The sequence below is a fragment of the Engystomops pustulosus genome, chromosome 2 (assembly GCF_040894005.1).
Source record: "Engystomops pustulosus chromosome 2, aEngPut4.maternal, whole genome shotgun sequence".
Taxonomy (NCBI): Eukaryota; Metazoa; Chordata; class Amphibia; order Anura; family Leptodactylidae; genus Engystomops; species Engystomops pustulosus.
In genome coordinates this window covers 230346132-230361239 of record NC_092412.1, presented here as the reverse complement: position 1 = coordinate 230361239, position 15108 = coordinate 230346132, and the positions used below count along the sequence as shown (strand labels likewise).

The 15108-nt window shown below is 42.7% G+C and overlaps 1 protein-coding gene across 1 annotated transcript; it reads left to right on the top strand.

Moving 5' to 3' along the window:
* The first annotated feature begins 3478 nt into the window (after positions 1-3478).
* Positions 3479-13306, top strand: NIT2 (nitrilase family member 2). The gene is made up of 10 exons (XM_072133199.1): positions 3479-3585; positions 5264-5382; positions 5843-5963; positions 6561-6649; positions 7821-7914; positions 8258-8332; positions 8834-8912; positions 11543-11641; positions 12890-12945; positions 13127-13306. The coding sequence occupies exons 1-10, from the start codon at positions 3522-3524 to the stop codon at positions 13213-13215; spliced, it is 885 nt and encodes a 294-aa protein (XP_071989300.1). The 5' UTR covers positions 3479-3521; the 3' UTR covers positions 13216-13306.
* Positions 13307-15108: the final 1802 nt, after the last annotated feature.

The window sequence follows — 15108 nt, the reverse complement described above, 5'->3', positions numbered from 1 at the left end:
CCAATTATCTTAATTAAAACGGGCATGTAACGCATACATTTTTTAACACACTTCTTAAAAACGGCCCAAAAACGGGTTCAAAACTCCACGTGTGCCGCTGGCCTTAGGTCTTCAGTTATTGTGCACTAAACCAGGATTGGTCCAACACACAGAACAGATGCAAGTCTTTCCATTATTCTTTACCTCTGTATAGTCACCGGAAGGACTTGCACTTGTATTTTCTATTTGACCAGTCCTGGTTTTAGCTTGGGATACCTGATGCAAATGACTGAAGAGCTAACAGAGATGTGAACTGGCTTAAGCAACCCACGTGTTTCTATCCCCATTAATGTGCCACTAGAATGCAGAATAGAACCTGTATCATGAAGCACACAGGAGGCTCCTGATGGTTAATGAAGAAGTGATTCTTTTTTTTTTTCAATTACATGATCCAGACAGCAAATTGTGAGGTTGGATTAAGGCAGAAGCTGCTTCTATAAGTATTGAGTCGTCAGGTTGAACTATGGCAAATCTTGTTTATGTACATTTTTGCTTTTAAGGAAATCATAATCATTAACTAAAATAATAAAACATTTTAAGATAAACATAAAAAAACTTGAATTGTTGTGTGGCTGAGGATTTTATGGATCGATATAAATGTTTTGTGTGACCTTTTTTGCTTTTATTATCATTGGGGAAAGTTGTCAGGTGTGGACTCCTGTGCTAGGGAGCAGTCACAGGACTAAGGCTGGAGCCACACGTAGCGCTTTGTCTGCACTTGCAAACGCAGACAAAGTCGCGCCCACCGGGGCGGGCCTCGGCCCGATCGCATAGACGTTTCTATGGAAACGCCTGCGATTGGGAACGAGCCGCCGGTGTTTTGCATTAAATTAATGCAAAACACCGGCGGCTCGTTCCCGATCATAGAAACGCTGATGCGATCGGGCCGCGGCGTGTGGTACGTGTAGCACCAGCCTTAGGTCTCAAGCACCATGACGTGTGCCCGTCCGTCACACGTCACTTGCCCCTCCTCTCTCCATAGAGAATCGAGCTGCACAGCCCTTCTTACGGCCAAAGATGGAGCACGCTGTACTGAGCCCGGGCGCCATAGAGAACTATGGGGGATGTATATCCGGCCGTATATATCCGTCCCCCATACTTTAGTGTGCATGGACCCTTAAACTGAAACTCTGGGGTCTGAAACACAATTGCAGGATGAAGGTATAGGTTGGGGAATACTGAACGTGGTCTCTTAGATGTCACATAGTGCAAGAGAGCAAGATTTTTCGAGACAAAGGACTCCTCTGACAGAGCATCAAGTATTATTTAAAGGAAACCTACCATTTAGAATGGTAGGGGTAAGCTGTAAGTACCGAGCACCAGCTCAGGATGAGCTGGTGCCGGTACTTACTTTCGTTAGTGTTATAAACCGCGGTATCGTGCGCATGCAGCGCCGAAGCCTCTTCTGCTCTAAAGTTTAAAAAGTGTTAAAACCGCAATACCGTGGTTTATAACACTAACAAAAGTAAGTACCGTCACCAGCTCACCCTGAGCTGGTGCTCGGTACTTACAGCTTACCCCTACCATTCTAAATGGTAGGTTTCCTTTAAATGGATTTTGAACAGAAGGTCCCTATAATTTAGGGTGCGTTAACGCATGCATTTTCAAACACATCACAACAGCTTACAAACCACATGTGTTAATGCAATGTTAACATATTTACCAGGGGCGAGGGACCCCAAGGTGTAGGGTTGTTATAACACACAAAACATGGAAATGGAATAAATCAAGAATGTAGTGGATCAGGTGTTGATGCAATGTTAACATATTTATTCGCATAGTGTTAACGCATGAGTTAAAAGCAATGTTGTTATGTGTTGAAAATGCATGCGTTACCGCCACGTGTGAACACACACTTATGAAAGGACAATTAGCATGCAACAGATTTTAAAGTCTACATTTCACGTAATTTCCTTGTACGAAAATAACACTGTGTACTGTAAGTTAACTCTTTAAAAACTCATAAGTAGAAAGTTGCTGTAGTACGCAGCAGATTTTCCGCGTACAAATATCATGTGTCACGTCAATGCCAGGGGCGGGGGACCCCAAGGTGTAGGGTTGTTATAACACACAAAACCTGGAAAGGGAATCAATCAGTGGTGGATCAGGTCCACGTTTTGATGAACTCATAAACTACATGGGGAATATAAAAGTATGTGCTAATTGATGCACTGTAAATCCACAGCTTGCCCATTGTTTACAAATATTCTTTCCTGAAAAGCTCTGGTTCTGCCCCACTGAATGTCAATGCTGCATGTGATACAGTGGCAGACATCCAAGTTTTCCAGAAATTAACCTACAAACATGTACAGTGTATTTTCATGTAATGATATATACCGCTCCAAGATTTCTGCAACTGAAATTCCCCTCCAGGTTGTAGTTTGTACAATATGTATGGAGCACTGCCGCCCCTTATTAGATAAGGGGGAGAGATCCAAAATCTCTGCAGCAAGTGTATTGAATGAAATGACAGTAAATGTGAGGTGTGAATGAGCATTGCATGTCTTGCGCATATATATTGTGTGCGGGGCCTATGAATTTACAGTAAGTGTGAGGTGTATGAATATACAATAAAGCGCCATTCTCAGTGGCGTAACATGAAACGAATCTGTCCCAGCGCAAAGTCTGTACCAAGCCCCCAAACTTTGATGTATGGTTTATAGTACTTGGCTTCTCATAATGGAAAGGGAGACTTATGGGCCCCCTAAGGCCGCGGTCACACGTACTGTGGGGCGTCCATTCATAACGTGACACTAGCGCACAGGAGGCGGTCCTGAGAAATGCATGCGATCAGCTTATCAATCGCATGCATTTCCGTTGAAGTGCATGTGCGTTTGGCCCGAGGACCGCCCCCTGTGCGCTAGCGTCACGTTATGAATGGACGCCTAGCGGTACGTGTGACCTCGGCCTAAGCCTCTTGGGTCCAGTTGTGACAGCACCCTCTGCACCCCTACAAGTTACGCCCCTGGCTATCCTTATATCACAGATTTTTAAGTAGAAAATCTAAAATATTTTTATGACAAGAACCGTTCCAAAAATCTATGGACGCCAACCCCATGGACGCCATCCTCGATTTTTCCAGATCCTAACCGCGTGCCTAGTAATTATATTGGCTGTGTAAACCCCATTCACACGCTTTGGATAGACTCCCCTGCCTTTCATATAGCTTTAGGAGCAGAATACAAAAATCTATAATAACTGGAGATATAGGAATTATATATAATAAAGAGATTTCCAAACCCCTGATAACAGGGGACAATACCTTGTAAGGAAAATGAACACACACACACAAAGTAATAATAGTTTAGATTCAAATTTTATTTAGTAACACTACCATCTATATATTATGAATTTTACCCTTATAGTGAGAGAAACTGATTAGGGTTCTCACAGTGTACACAGAACAGGAACTCAAACTACATTTCCCACAATCCTTTGGCACGTCGCGGCCGGATGCCTCCACCCACTTCCGATTTGAGTGGATGATTGACAGGTGCGTGTCGCCTCCTGCTAGTGTCAGTATGCAGACAGCTAGAGCCATGGCCAGTGAGTATAAATCACTTTCCTGCTCTTCTCTACATCTACTGCAATAGCGTCACCTGTTATACGTAATATGCACTGTCATGTCTGCAAAGAACAGCATGTATACAAAGTTACAGGACGCCGGGCATGCTGGGAGTTGTAGTTTTACTACAGTTAAAGAGCTCCCATAGTGTTATGTACCTCCTGACATGTCTGTGCTAGTGCATCATGTCAGTTAACTTATTTCAAATAGGAATAACAGAGGAATGGTAGCATCACCAGGCTCCACAAATGTTACTTTATAGGATTTGCTATTTACTAACACATTACAGGAGAGGTGACAGCTCCCTGTTATGTTCACATCTGGATTTCTCTGAATATATAAAGCTGCCGAGCCCAGAGGTTCTTCCAGGTGTTGATACTGGTGTCAGAATCAGCTGATTAACAGGGGGTCCAAATGTCTGTCCTCCTGATTTATTGATGACCAATCCTCTGATCAGTTCATCAATATCTAAAAGGTGGAACATCCCTTTAATGATTAAAATGGTGATTTCTAGCTACTAAAATAATGAGTGTAAGAGTTTAATACAAAATTCACTTCATGTCCTGAGGACAGTACAGCAGCAGATGATGATGAGATCACATTTCACATGAATAAACGATTGTCCTTAATGGAATTTAAAAAAAATCAGCTCTTCGCCGCATCTGACCCCTCCAAATCTGTGATCAGATGTTCTCGTGGAGCGAGTGGCGCAGGACTTGTCTTTTAGAAGAGAATGGTTCTGAGTAGGGACAGGGGGTTTCAGTCCTTGTAAAGACAAAGTTAACTGTGAGCCATCTGTATATCATCTCTATATGATAATATACTGCACTGGTGTGTATACCCACTCCTGACCCTTCCCCAGTCTATGAGGATGAGGTGGTGACACAAGAGCTTACAGTCTATGAGATCCCCCAGGACCAATACTGTCTACATCTTTGTGTAAACTCGCTTTGACAACGCTGTCATATAGAAATATAACCTCACAAAGAATTTTATAGGGGGCAGTGAAATGTCACCCTTGCAATCTTTGATCCCACTGGCATACCAGGCAGACTATATAATAATTACATATTACCAGAGGTTGGCTAATAGGTGAATAAGCTTGTTTAAAAGTTAACTCTGGTTGGGTTTTTTTGACGATTTTCTAAAACGTGACTCAGTCAGGTGAATGATGTCCTATCTAAGAGCAGGATATGATAAAGAAAAGAAATTGAGCTCAATGATGATTTATAAAATTTGAAGCGGAAGAATAAACCAGAGTAAGTGTCAACTGGACTCCTAGCAGAATCAGAGAGAGTCCTGATTCCCCCAACCCCACACACAGTGATTGACAGTGAGAATCCTGATTACCCCACCCTACACATACACATTGATTGGCAGTGAGAGTCCCGATTACCCCGTCTACACATAGTGATTGACAGTGAGAGTCCCGATTACCCCGCCTACACACAGTGATTGACAGTGAGAGTCCCGATTACCCCGCCTACACACAGTGATTGACAGTGAGAGTCCCGATTACCCCGCCTACACACAGTGATTGACAGTGAGAGTCCCGATTACCCCGCCCACACAGTGATTGACAGTGAGAATCCTCACTGGGAAAAAATCCTATATGTCCTAACATAATCTTGATCCTAAATTGTTAATTTCTTTCCCTAGAATTTAAGCTGGCCTTGGTGCAGCTCCTGGTGTCCCCGGTGAAGTCGGATAACCTGAGGAGAGCCTCTGAACTGATTAAACAGGCGGCACAGCAAGGAGCGCAGGTCGTGGCCCTGCCTGTGAGTATGTATGGACACAGCTAAATTAGGGAAAATAATAATTTTTAGGAGCTGGAATTTGCCCCTGTGGCTCCTCAGGTTTCCACATCTCTTTACTTATTGTGAAGATTCTATTTGATTTACTGTACAACAGACACTGAGCAAACAGGTTACATCACTTCATCTGTTTCATGTGATGCCATCTCTCCCTGCCTGCCCTCTGGACATTGCGCTGATGATATCCGTACTTTTTAGTTGTCATAGTCGGCGCAACTAATATGACTGTATCCATAGATACAGAACTTAATAACAGATCTTGAACATAGTGATCAATCATTCTGATCGGAGACACTTTTGGTTTCTAACCATAGGAACAGGAAAACCCAGGAGTCAGGCTATTCACAAATTTCCAGGGGGAATAACAGAGGACAATGACACTTTTATTTCCTACATAGTAACTTCTAACTTTCTTTCCCCCTAGGAATGCTTCAATTCTCCTTATGGAACCAAATTCTTTCCGGAATATGCTGAAAAGATTCCTGGGCAGTCCACACAGATGTTGTCAGAAGTAGCCAAGGAATGTGGGATCTATCTTATTGGAGGTAAGTCTCTGGGGGAAAAAACTGAATCTGGTATAAGTAAAATATTGATATTGGTCACTGATTAAGAGGGTGTTCCAGCAAAGTATCCGATATCCACAGAATACTGGACAACTTGCAGATCATTGGGGTCACAGCTCTAGGACCCTCCATGTAGTAGCTCTCCCTCCATTTGCTTCTATAGAACTACTGGAAATAGAAGTGCCACAATTATGCTGCCCCCCTATGGGCAATTCATGGTGCACATGTATGACCTACTGCTGCATACATTTGGGTGTACAAGTGACCCCATTCTCCTGATCAGTGAGGGTCGTAGCAGTGAGACCCTCACCAGTCCTTATAAGAGGTAAGCTGCTGTGACAGGAATACCCCATTCAAAGAGAATGTGTCAGCATTGGTGGTATGAATAATAATAATAATTCCTTTATTTATATAGCGCACAGAGTTTTGCCAGATCAGTCCCTGTTCCCATGGGGCTCACAATCTAATCAACCTACCAGTATGTTTTGGAGTGTGGGAGGAAACCGGAGGAAACCCACGCAAACACAATATGAAATAATGACATAGAAAATTATTTTAATCAGATCATTCCTTTTTCAGGGTCAATTCCAGAAGAGGATTCTGGGAAATTGTACAACACTTGCACGGTATTTGGCCCAGACGGTGCATTGCTGATAAAGCACAGAAAGGTAATCGGATGTCTATAACTTACAGGCAAAAACTTGAGAGCTTAAAGGACATCTGCTATCAGTTAGAACATACAAGCTTGTCTTCTTTAGCAGGTAGTGCAAGTGTTCTTATTATGTTCAGGAATAGCGCAATATTCAACAAAATTAGGTTTTTAAAAATATGCAGATTAGCCAGAGGTACCCCAGTATTTTAATTTATGCACGCCCCCACTGTCATAGTCCCGTCTGAAGATCTTGGACTGAGTCGGTGAAGTCTTAGAGCAGGGCAGAGGCGTGAGCTCTCTCCAAGTTCTTTGGGCGGGACTAAAGCAGTGCAGGCGTGCATAAATTAAAATCCAGGCTAATCTGCATATTTTTAAAAACCTCTTTCTCTTAAATATCGCGTCACTCCTGAACATAATAAGAACACTTCCACTTCTTGCTAAAGAAGACGAGCGCTTAAGTTCTGCACATTTAAAGGAAATCTACCTTCAAAATCAAGCATAGATAAACCAGGGACACTTACTCATAGATACAGGCACTGTGGCCGTGGTAATCTTTTTATGTTTGTTATCTGTGGTCTCCTTCCTTCTAAAATCTACTTTTAAGATTATGCTAATGAACCTGAAGGGCTCCTGGGGGTGCTACAAGAGCCTCTCCACAGGCTTCCTCAGCACTTCCCCTCCTTCTGCTTAAAGTTATCTCATGGAAAGTGCTCTTGCAGAGTGTAACGGCCCGTGATAATAGTTGAATACATGTAACCCCTTGTAAGTAAAAGGTTAAGGCCAATCTATGGCCCCCTTACCCCAGTCGTATTCAGAAAATTCCTTGATGCGACACCACATTATCACTTCATCCATTGCAATGCATTTTGTGACTTAGGTAATGCCCCCACAAGATCTTCTGTCTCATTATCATAATTTTAAAAGTTCATTTTAGAAGGAAGGAGGCCATGGATAACACATATAAGAAGTAAGTGTCACTGGTTTATCATGATGGATTTTGCAGACCGATCTCATGTCTCAAAGGAGGGACTGATCTCATGCCGTTAAATTAAATTGCTAGTGAGTTCCTATTCTGTGATTGCTGCTGTAGTGCCGGGGGTTGGAGCCTCATATCTGTCATTGTGCAGGAAGGAACTGTATTTAGCTATTTGACAGTACATTGGATTTCTCCTTTTCCCCATTTTCAGATCCACTTATTTAACATTGATGTACCGGGGAAAATTCGGTTCCAGGAGTCAGAAACGCTGAGCCCAGGAGACAGTCTCTCTGTGTTTGATACACGTATGTACTTATTATAAGGTTAAAATACGTATGAATGAGCAAGGAAAACGGACTTTATTCTTGCCAAAAACTTTATTGCGTCCAAAAATTGCACAGTGAGATCCTGAAAGGGCTTCTTATACCTTTATCTGAATTATTGGACAGAAAAGCTGGCGGTGTCAGCTGAACCCACTGTTTTTGGTAGGTTATGTCTGACCACCTAATATCTATGGCTTCTCCTGGTTCTCCACTTTTAGCAAATGTCACAGTAGATGAGGATTGGGACGTTGGAGCTCATCTCAGCATCTTTCTCCGCTCTTCCATCAGCGATGAACTTACAAGAATGTTTTATTCTTTGTTCCAGCCTTTTGCAAAATTGGAGTCGGCATCTGCTATGACATCAGATTTGCAGAACTTGCCCAAATTTACACCAAGAGAGGTAAGGATACGTTGTGTTTTGCCTATATTTTTTGTGTATTTACACTATTATTCAACATTTATCCTTTTATAGTGTAATGTTAGTAGATCTGACACGTCGTGTACCATTACCTATGTGGCAGAATGGAAAAACACTCGGGGGGTCTATTACCCACCACTAGTGATTATAAATGAACACCGGATGCTACTAGGTTCAACACTGTCATATAAAATGGCTCATTGCATCTGTTCTTCTACTGCTCATAAATAGATGGTTACAGCTCATTCACTTCGGCACTACTGCTTTGCAGGGACTCCTTTCATCTTCCATCACTAAGATGCATGGAGTCCCATACTCTGCACTTGTGGTTGTCCTGTGAAATCTAGCCTCATGTCTGTTTTGTCTTATATTTTCAAAATAATAATTCTGTAAACTTCCCAATATGGTTTAAAAATACATTTTCTAAACTGGACAAGCCCTTTAACAAGTTGTCATTTTTTAAAATTTCCACCTTAAATCTAGGGTGTCAGCTGTTGGTGTATCCAGGGGCATTTAACATGACAACTGGTCCAGCACATTGGGAATTACTCCAAAGAGCCCGGTAAGAGAAATTCTAATAAATGAATGGAAGATTCTAAAGTGGAATTGAAATGTTTTTTAATCTTGTAAATTGTATATACAGTATAGTATAATGCGATACTGTATATAAGGATTTCTATTAAGCTGTAAATGGGGGTTTATTACTGGGAGATATCACAGGTTGTTATTTCATAACTAATCTCTAATAGGTCTCATGGACTGTAAACTCTTGTGTCACCCCCTCATCCTCATAGACTGTAAGCTCTTGTGTCACCTCTTCATCCTCATAGACTGTAAGCTCTTGTGTCACCTCTTCATCCTCATAGACTGTAAGCTCTTGTGTCACCTCTTCATCCTCATGGACTGTAAGCTCTTGTGTCACCTCCTCATCCTCATAGACTGTAAGCTCTTGTGTCACCACTCATCCTCATAGACTGTAAGCTCTTGTGATCAGGGTCCTCATCCTCATAGACTGTAAGCTCTTGTGTCACCCCCTCATCCTCATAGACTGTAAGCTCTTGTGTCACCCCCTCATCCTCATAGACTGTAAGCTCTTGTGTCATCCCCTCATCCTCATAGACTGTAAGCTCTTGTGTCACCCCCTCATCCTCATAGACTGTAAGCTCTGGTGTCACCCCCTCATCCTCATAGACTGTAAACTCTTGTGTCACCCCCTCATCCTCATAGACTGTAAGCTCTTGTGTCACCCCCCTCATCCTCATAGACTGTAAGCTCTTGTGTCACCCCCTCATCCTCATAGACTGTAAGCTCTTGTGTCACCCCCTCATCCTCATAGACTGTAAGCTCTTGTGTCATCCCCTCATCCTCATAGACTGTAAGCTCTTGTGTCATCCCCTCATCCTCATAGACTGTAAGCTCTTGTGTCATCCCCTCATCCTCATAGACTGTAAGCTCTTGTGTCATCCCCTCATCCTCATAGACTGTAAGCTCTTGTGTCACCCCCTCATCCTCATAGACTGGAAGCTCTTGTGTCACCCCCTCATCCTCATAGACTGGAAGCTCTTGTGTCATCCCCTCATCCTCATAGACTGGAAGCTCTTGTGTCACCCCCTCATCCTCATAGACTGGAAGCTCTGGTGTCACCCCCTCATCCTCATAGACTGTAAGCTCTTGTGTCATCCCCTCATCCTCATAGACTGTAAGCTCTTGTGTCACCCCCTCATCCTCATAGACTGTAAGCTCTGGTGTCACCCCCTCATCCTCATAGACTGTAAGCTCTGGTGTCACCCCCTCATCCTCATAGACTGTAAGCTCTTGTGTCACCCCCTCATCCTCATAGACTGTAAGCTCTTGTGTCACCCCCTCATCCTCATAGACTGTAAGCTCTGGTGTCACCCCCTCATCCTCATAGACTGTAAACTCTTGTGTCACTTCCTCATCCTCTTAGACTGTAAGCTCTTGTGTCACCCCCTCATCCTCATAGACTGTAAGCTCTTGTGTCACCCCCTCATCCTCATATACTGTAAGCTCTTGTGTCACCCCCTCATCCTCATAGACTGTAAGCTCTTGTGTCATCCCCTCATCCTCATAGACTGTAAGCTCTGGTGTCATCCCCTCATCCTCATAGACTGTAAGCTCTTGTGTCACTTCCTCATCCTCTTAGACTGTAAGCTCTTGTGTCACCCCCTCATCCTCATAGACTGTAAGCTCTTGTGTCACCCCCTCATCCTCATATACTGTAAGCTCTTGTGTCACCCCCTCATCCTCATAGACTGTAAGCTCTTGTGTCATCCCCTCATCCTCATAGACTGTAAGCTCTGGTGTCATCCCCTCATCCTCATAGACTGTAAGCTCTTGTGATCAGGGCCCTCACTCCTATTGTTCCATATGACTGTTTGGACTCTGTAATGTAATATTATATTTGTATACGTCCCCTATGAATTATAAAGCGCTATGGTATATGATGGCGTTTCAAATGTCCCTATTGACATACAGTATCACTAATCTTTTTGTGGTGATTTCTCCCATATTTAGCAAAATACTAACAAAGTTGTCATTACTATTCACTTTTTATCACAATATATGAAACTAAGGACTTTCTGCAGTTGCTGAATTTCACTTTGCTAAATCACAACATCATAATTCCTATTATTCCGCTAGTTGAAGTATATTCAAGCACCACACTGCCCCTGACATGTTTCTCCAGAAATCTGGGGTCCTCAGGCGGTGTGAGAGCTGAGGGGACAATAATCATTCAGTAATTTGCCATAGGCTGCTCTACTGTCTTATTGCTGTATAAGAAATCCAACAATGACATGTTTAAGCAATCTAGAGGCGTTAAAAAATGAATGAAATAAACAAAACATATCAAAATATACAATAATTCAAATCATCTCTCCTATCAGTAAAAAAAACACTGAAAATTGAAATGGCCTTACTAGTATAATATTTTAACATACCCCATCCAGTAAAGGCCCAAATAGGAAAATCGAATTAATAAAACGTGATCAAAAAGGGGATACAATGGTATGGATATAAAACTACAGACCGACCTGCAAAAAAAAACTGTAAAGTAAAAAAAAAAATTTAAAAAAAGAAAAGTGTAAAACTGTAAAAATGTGTACTGATCCATATATGATAATATTGGATAAATTTGTGTATTTCAGTTAATAAATCTTTTTGCCTTTCTAGGGCTTTAGATAACCAGGTGTATGTAGCCACCGCATCACCGGCTAGAGATGAGAAAGCCACGTATGTAGCGTGGGGACACAGCACCGTGGTCAGCCCCTGGTAAGGACATCTTGTATGGTCATCATAACTAGAATTTATACTTGCCGTATATACCCGAGTATAAGCCGAGTACGACCCCTAATTTTACCACCAAAAACTGAGAAAACCTATTGACTCGAGTATAAGCCGAGGGTGGGAAATGCATTGGTCACAGACCCAGCCAAGTATATAGCCTGCCAGCCCACTGTAGTATATAGCCAGCCAGCCCCCTATAATATTCATCTTGCCCCCAGTAGTATACAGCCTGACCCAGCCTGCCCCCAGTAGTATACAGCCAGCCCAGCCTGACCCCAGTAGTATACAGCCTGGCCCAGCATGCCCCCAGTAGTATACAGCCTGCCCCCAGTAGTATACAGCCTGACCCAGCCTGCCCCCAGTAGTATACAGCCTGCCCCCAGTAGTATACAGCCTGCCCCCAGTAGTATACAGCCTGCCCCCAGTAGTATACAGCCACCCCAGCCTGCCCCCAGTAGTATACAGCCACCCCAGCCTGCCCCCCAGTAGTATACAGCCATCCCAGCCTGCCCCCCAGTAGTATACAGCCATCCCAGCCTGCCCCCCAGTAGTATACAGCCACCCCAGCCTGCCCCCCAGTAGTATACAGCCATCCCAGCCTGCCCCCCAGTAATATACAGCATGCCCCCAGTAGTATACAGTCAGCCCAGAATTTAAAAAAAAAAACAAAAAACTTATTTACTCACCCTCCTGATGCGCAGCGCTTTTCCCCCAGATGTCATCGCGGCTCCTCTTCTGGCTTCCCGGCTCCTCTTCTTGCTTCCGCGCCGTCTTCTGTCTTCTTTTACATCGCGTTGGGCGCCGCAACTGTTCTCTTCCGTGCGGCGCCTAGCATGACGCGCCGCTGCTGACGTTTAGGTCCTATAGAAGTGAAGATAGGGGCATCTAAAGCAACTCTCCCCCCTAAAGTTGATTAATTTCAGACAAAATATGACTCTTCTCTGCTCATTTTCACATGACTTTGGAGGAAATTTATATATTTATATTTTATAGGTAAATGAGTGACATTTCAAATGAAGAAATGAAATATAAAAATGGAATTTCATACCCTACCTCTGGAGTCTAGTAGTTTATTGGGGTAAAATCTGGTCCCTTAAAGGGGTTGTTCAGTTTTGTGAGCGGCCAATTTCTACAGTAAACAGCAGTAGAACAGCAATGCTGGAAAACTTATTTTTCTCATCACATTTCTATGGTGACGTTTACTGACTGCGCTCCTAATTCTTATATTTGCAGGGGAGAGATCATTTCCAAGGCCGGAGCAGATGAGTCCATCATTTCTGCAGATATTGGTAAATCATGTGCTTATTCTATACCATCTCTATGAGAGAACTGTATGAGCGCTATGTATCATTCTCCTTCCCAAGGAAGAAGGGAATCTAAGAATCTTTATCTTTGCTAGAACCTTCACATTAGTAAACACGCTGTACATATAATAATTCATTCCAGTAATGAACCTTCTTCTGTCTTTAGATCTGCAGTACCTGGCGGAGATCCGTCAGCAGATACCGATTCACACACAGCGCCGCCATGACCTCTACAGTGTGGAAGAAAAGAAGTGAACAATCTATCTATCCAGTTGTGATCCGTGATGGAAATCTTAAAGGGAACCCATCACCAGGGACCTCATTGTCACTAAAGACAGGTTACAGGAGCCCATTACACCCGCAGTGCAAATCTGCCTCTCTGCCTTCTCTAAACATTTGCATTACAATATAATTGTGTGTTATAACTTACCTTGCACACTGACAGAAGCCTCTGTGTAGTCCCAGGGGTTGGGCTTTGGTTTGGATGCATTTCATAAAACAACATGTGTCTGTGCTGCAAACTCCTCAGCTTTCAGGCCCCACCTTTGTGCTCCTGTACAACTCCTCCCTCCTGCTCCTTCACAGAGTTCAAGGTCTGGTGAGCTGACATCAGTGAGAGAGGGGGGAGTTGTTCAGGAGCAAAAAGGTGGGAGCTGAGAGCTGAGGAGTGAGCATCACAGACAAGTCACATGTTGTTTTATGAAATACATCCAAACCAAAGCCCAACCCCTGGGACTACACAGAGGATTCTGTCAGGGTGCAAGGTAAGTTATAACACACAATTATATTATAATGCAAATGCTTAGAGAAGGCAGAAAGGCATATGTGCACTGCAGCTCTAATGGGCTTCTGTAACCTTTCTTTAGTGAAAATGAGGTCCTTGGTGACAGGTTCCCTTAAAAGTCACAAGCTGAGAGTCACAGGGAAGATCTGTTTCATTATTTCTGATTTGCCTATTACTTATGGAAATGAAGGACACTTTCACACATACATATTCCTTATATTTCATGTACAAATGGGGCTAGTCCGGGTTACACATCCTGACTAGGCTTCTGACATAGGGTCATATATACTGTTATATCTTTATATGCAAGAATTAGGTGCTGAACTGCTTCCAGGGGGAGAATATGGTTCTGCAGGTCATATAAGGACAGATATTTGCCAAACATGTGCTGATATTACACTGATAAACTTGTGTCCGGATAAATGTGAGTATGGGTTGGGTTAGGAAGCTGTGGTCAGATAAATCAGTATAATCTTATCTCTTATTACCAGGTGTCTGACCTATGGGGGGTATTCCTATAAATCAGGAATACCTATTAGATTATTTTTAAGGATATTCTATAAAAATATTGACTCATTATCGATTTACACGTTTTTCCCATCACCCCCCTGATTGGTTACGGTGGATCTTCTCTTCTTTTCCTGATGACTAGATCCCTACATTCAATATTCTTGTCTGTTACAATATTTTATTGTTCTGGAAATCAAGTGCAGAATTATTTTTATAATAAATAATCCTATAATACTGTGTGGTGGTGTTATTATTATTATGCTATTACTGTATCGTGTATGTGCTATCCATCCTTATACATGGTATAGCTGCCTTATAGTGGTTTACACCACTGGTTTTGGAGAAATAATATAAAATATATTAAAATATTATAATTTTAAAAACTTTACAGTGTTTTGAGTAAAAGTTGTCAATGGATTTAAATGTAATAGGAAATATACATTGTTTGATCTCTCACCTTACTATAAATGCATCTTTTTTTGGCCTGAATTCTCATAGCATTTTCATGTTTTGGCTTTTATTGTATCTATTGGCCACCATTTGTCCAGTTGAGACTAAGGCCGCATTTACACGAACGTAAGCCCGATATTTATATAGCGCTCACAGATTACGCAGCGCTGCACAGAACTCGCCATATCAGTGCCTGTCCCCAATAGGGCTCACAATGGAGTGTGGGAGGAAACTGGAAGACCCGGAGGAAACCCATACAAACACGGAGCGAACTTACAAACTCTTTGGAGATGTTGACCCTGGGACTTGAACCCAGGTCCCCAGCACTGCAAGGCTGTAATGCAAACCATCGCTCTAGGTTGTTATTTTCATGTCACTATTGTCAATGGGATTAAGGCCTGTTC